At 33.9% G+C, this 5,000-nt stretch overlaps 1 protein-coding gene across 2 annotated transcripts in view; it reads left to right on the forward strand.

The window, feature by feature from the left end:
* Positions 1-5,000, forward strand: part of LOC113829057 (prolyl endopeptidase) — a 35,330-nt gene that overhangs the window by 17,344 nt on the left and 12,986 nt on the right. For both annotated transcript variants that reach the window (XM_070133888.1, XM_070133889.1), the window contains exons 9-11: positions 3,268-3,453; positions 3,592-3,854; positions 4,864-5,000. The exon at positions 4,864-5,000 is cut by the window's right edge and continues 76 nt beyond it. In XM_070133888.1, coding sequence (XP_069989989.1) covers positions 3,268-3,453; positions 3,592-3,854; positions 4,864-5,000 — 586 coding nt within the window. The remainder of the gene's footprint in view (positions 1-3,267; positions 3,454-3,591; positions 3,855-4,863) is intronic.

The raw sequence follows: 5,000 nt of genomic DNA on the forward strand, positions 1-5,000 counted from the left end.
GGTCCACAGGTGAACCAAAATTTGGGCATTAAGGTGATTTTGTTTTGATAGTACCTGTAAACATTACAGTTTTCTTGACCAAAATCTTCTTTCATGCTGATTTTGATTTATTTGTACTTCCAAAGAGTTTCAGGGCCTCAGAATTTCCCTTGAAATTTTTAAGGCCTACCCGCTATTTTTAAGGTGGTAGCAGCCACTTTCGATGTTCACCGAAATATGATTTTTCACAATTAGTAGTTGTGACGTAACAATCATATATAATGAAAATATGAGATGATATTCAGAGAGCTTATATAATTTCACATAACATGAGACCAACCTTCATTTTTCAGAATAATCTAAAAAATCTGGGAAGCATTAGAAAAAAAAGGACAGAATTTTTGGATACAAATAAATACGAGTAAGAAGGTAGATGTAATATCATATAGAGTATTTTATTTTGTTTGTTTGGATCATATTTCATCAGTTTCATCCTTCAGCAAAATGTTTTAACATGCAAAAATCCTGGATCCAGATCATGATCCAAATCACCACCAAAATGTAACACGGTCTAGGTTATGCTAAGACACACCTCAGGTAAATTTTATTAAAATCTGTTCATAATTCTATGAGTTACCCTTGAAATGAAAAATAAAACAACCAAACAACAAACAGACAAACAAATGGAGGTAATGCATAGAAATGAGGTCATGAAATACACAATTTGGGGACAGGCACCTTAGGCTTACTTGAGTGATAGCTCTCCTGGGTGGGTGGCTTGCAGGCCTGGCTCTCACACACAGTCATTTGTACTGCATCAAGATTCCCTGTCTCTCCTTTGTAATATCGTTATTTCTTTTTCTGCATATGCATTTGTTTATTTATTATCATTTTTCTGTATTTGTCATTTGTTGTGCAGTAGCAAATTTGTAATAAACTATTTTTGTTTAGCAGATTCCATACTATCTCTCAAGTTAGAGTACAACTGTGTACAATAACAAGTAAATTTTTCTTTTATTGTAACATAAATTGTGCTGCTGGTGAGCAAGAATAGGATCCTGAGCATGGAGATAGGTCCTCCCTGGAGCTTAAGGGGACCGCCTTTTTTTTTTCGATTTTCGACTTTTCTTGCCAATTTTGATGAAACTCACACCCTTTTATTTAGACCCCTGCCTGATCCCTGTGGTCATTTTTTTTTTTTTTTTTTTTTCGAAATCAGCAGAACAGTTCTTGAATTATTGTCAGAAAAAATTAAAAATTGCAAAGTTCTCATTTTAAAAATTGACAAAAAAAAAAAAAAAATAATAATAATAAATAAATAATAAATAAATAAAATCCAGAAAAAATTACACATGCATTCTGATGTGATTTTGATCATTTTGATTCATCCTAGATCTAGTGCTTGTTCGAAGCGTTTGTTTCGATTTCGAAATAACTTTGATTTTGGACTAAAATTGTGTCTGCTACAGGTTTTGCGCCTACAAAGGTGGTGTTTCGAGATATCGGCAGTTTTCATTTTCATCTTTCCATGACTATCTTGGTATCAACAAAATGAGGTATAAGAGAAGTCTCTCTATATCGTAATCCTCTATCATCAACCTGCATTCCAAAGTCTTTCAGACATTGCCAGCACATAACTCTTTCTCAAAATATCATGTATAGTGATGTAGGGTGGCAGTGATTTGGGGTGTCTATAGGCCTACATTGACCATTTCTAAAAATTTCTGTAAAATAAAAAAAAAAATCAGTCATTCTGATTTCATATATGAATAGAGCAACCTTTCTACTATAATATGTGGAAGCCAATTTTTAGAAGTCAATTTTTTTTTTTTGTAAATATTTTGTAAATATCTCGACACCCTAAAAAGGGATACTGAAAATATGTCCCTTTCATAAGACACACATGAAAATATTGCAAATCCTTATTGCAGTGTGTAATAGATCTACTATTCAGCTACAAAATGAGCCATAATACATTAAAATCAGACTGAAAATACGTGTGCTATGCATAGAAATGCGAAGGACCTAAACATCACGCTTTTTCCTTTTCATTATTTTTATATTTTACATGACAAATCATGTACAAAATAATTGTATATGATATAATTATCTATTATTGTTGCTCTGATGGGGTTTTACAACGTTGATACTGGTCAAAAAAATAACCGTTCTCCAGTCAAACGGGTATCATAAGCGTCCTGTTCTCAGTGTGGCCAGGCGTTGCCAGACCATGACTCATGTGTCTTTGCACCTGCGGATCATTGGTGTTTAGCTCTATGGGGCCACATGGCCAATTTTCACACTCAGACTCCCGTGAAAAGACAAAATAGAAGTACAGGGTGGTGTAAAAATATGTATACAAGGTATGTAAGCACATATAGATCAATTTCATGTACCACATGACCTTTTTTGTTTATTTATATTGTTACTTACATTTGTTTTTTTTTTTGTTTGTTTGTGTTTTCTGATATTTCTAAAAGTTATGAACACATTTTAATGAGATTTTAACCATAGGTGTGTTTTAACCTAACTTAGATGCCTACTGCACTTTGGTGTTATGAACAGATTTTAATAAAATTTATACATGAGGTGTCCAGGCCCAACTAATATTCCATAAAATTTTGTTGGTGATCCGGATCATTTGGCAGTCCTACCTCCCATATGGTGGGGGGGCGGGGGAAGGTTTGCATTATTGAAATGTTTTGCTCATATATCAAACTATGTATGATGAAAACATAAAGAAAAGAAAATATGCCATATGAGTGGCTTATCATATTTATTTATTTGTACGAAAGATTTCTTTGTTATTGTTTTTTGGACACTTGCCAGATTTTAAAAATTGTTCATCTTATGTGAAATTTAATAAGCTTTCAAAAAATAATTTCATTTTTTTATTATTTGTAATAATTTCGGTTGACATCGAAAATAGCTGCTACCACCGAAACAATAACAGTTGGGCCTTGAAATTTTCAGGGAAGTCCTGAAACTCATTGAAAATGCATTAAACGCAGATTTCGGCAAGTTGGGCGAAAAATGACGAAAAAAGACCGGGCGGTCCCCGTAAGCTTTTTCAACCATGGATCATGGATGATGGTGGAAATAATGCAAGAGCACCTACCCAAATGCCTATTCCCGACACCTACCCCTCAGCCAAATTTTTTCATGATATGACCAAATGTCACCTGGATCCAAGGGTTAATCTTTAAAAGAATTATTGTTAATTTGGTGATATCTTCTTAATTTTGTTTTTAATTAGCACCCAAATTCCATGTCAATATTGTTTTTCAGAGTGTTTTGCAATTACACAGTTTAGCAAATGGCGACCACCTTACAACTTTACCACTTGAGATTGGCACTGTCAGTGGTTACTCTGGCAAGCGCACTCATTCAGAAATGTTCTACCAGTTCACTTCCTTCCTCTCCCCTGGCATCATCTATCACCTTGATCTAACTCAGGAACCACTGACTCCAAAGGTAAAGTCTCTCAGGATTTCGGCCATTTATCTTTTATATAATGTATTGTTGTCTGTTACATGTCTGTTGTATGATTTTGAATCTTAGATTTTTTTTGCATTTACTTTACTTTTACTTTTACTGTTCATATTCTCTCAGGTGTTCAGAGAAATTAAGATTGAAGGCTTCAACCCTGCTCAGTTTGAAATGAAGCAGGTGTTCTACCCAAGCAAGGATGGTACCAAAATCCCCATGTTCATAGTCCATGGTAAGGACATGAAGATGGATGGTACTGCACCAACTCTACTCTATGGATATGGAGGATTTAATATCAGCATCCAGCCATACTTCAGTGTCTCTAGAGTCATCTTCATGCAGCTCTCTAAGGGCGTCTTGGCTATACCCAACATTAGAGGTGGTGGGTGAGTAGGTTTTGATCATCACCCTGTTTGCCACAAGAGAGTAGCATTAGTTAACCCACAGATGACAGGATCTCCCAGCATCATATAGAACCATGCATAGGGCAGTGCATAAAGCTAGCTGTTTAAGGGAAAATTAAAAGCATGGCAAGTGCCAAATATAAAAGTTTTTGCATAGTTTATAACTTTCAACTTTGGAGACCCATTGGAGACCCAACCAAGATAATGAACTATCAAAAGAAATTCCATCACAAGTGCAACCCCCTGGCAAAATGACCCATAGTGTTGGTTTATCATTTCCATTTGGTCTGTGGACATGTGAAAAGTAGTACCATTCAAAGAAAATTAGAATGGCAGACTTGGATAAGAAGTACGAAGTACTATAATATGAAATTAGATAATAATAGTTCATATATTCAATTGTTATTTATTTTTCTTTCAATATGTTGTATGACATTGGAAAATGAAATTTATGTATGCATTATCTTCAAATGCATGTATCTCACCTTTTCACTAGATTTATCATTTTGATTTTATTTCTTCAGAATTAAATGTTGTAGGATATGTGCATTTTATTTTATTTTCAATCTTGTTTTCCAGTATGAGTTTCTATAACAAAAAAAAATATACATTTTATAACTCAGTGCTTAAACTTTAGGAGGTTATCATGTGATTATCAGATTAGAATTTTAAGATGGACTACAGGTAGAGAATAGTTTTCTCAACATATGAAAAGCATATTTTTCTTTGTACATATTAAATGGCATCCTGAGCTGTTGCTTTTCCTAATAGGAATTTTTGCTAGGAAAATTAAATTGTATCCTATTTTTCAAATTACTTTTTAAAATATTGGTCTGCCTTCCAAAAACATTGAGGTGGAGGGTCATCTTATAGAGCAACTGTTCAACTATAATGCACATTAAAAAAAATCATGTATATTATATAGATTTAAGTTTTAGAATTAAAATTAATATATTTTAAATAATATATATCTAATTTCCATTATTTACAGGGAATATGGAGAAGCCTGGCATAATGCTGGAAGGTTGTTCAACAAGCAGAATGTGTTTGATGACTTCCAAGCAGCTGCTGAGTATATGATCAGCGAGGGATACACATCAAATCGTCGCATCATCATACAGGGTGGAT

The sequence above is a fragment of the Penaeus vannamei genome, chromosome 19, assembly GCF_042767895.1.
Source record: "Penaeus vannamei isolate JL-2024 chromosome 19, ASM4276789v1, whole genome shotgun sequence".
In the NCBI taxonomy this organism is placed as follows: Eukaryota; Metazoa; Arthropoda; class Malacostraca; order Decapoda; family Penaeidae; genus Penaeus; species Penaeus vannamei.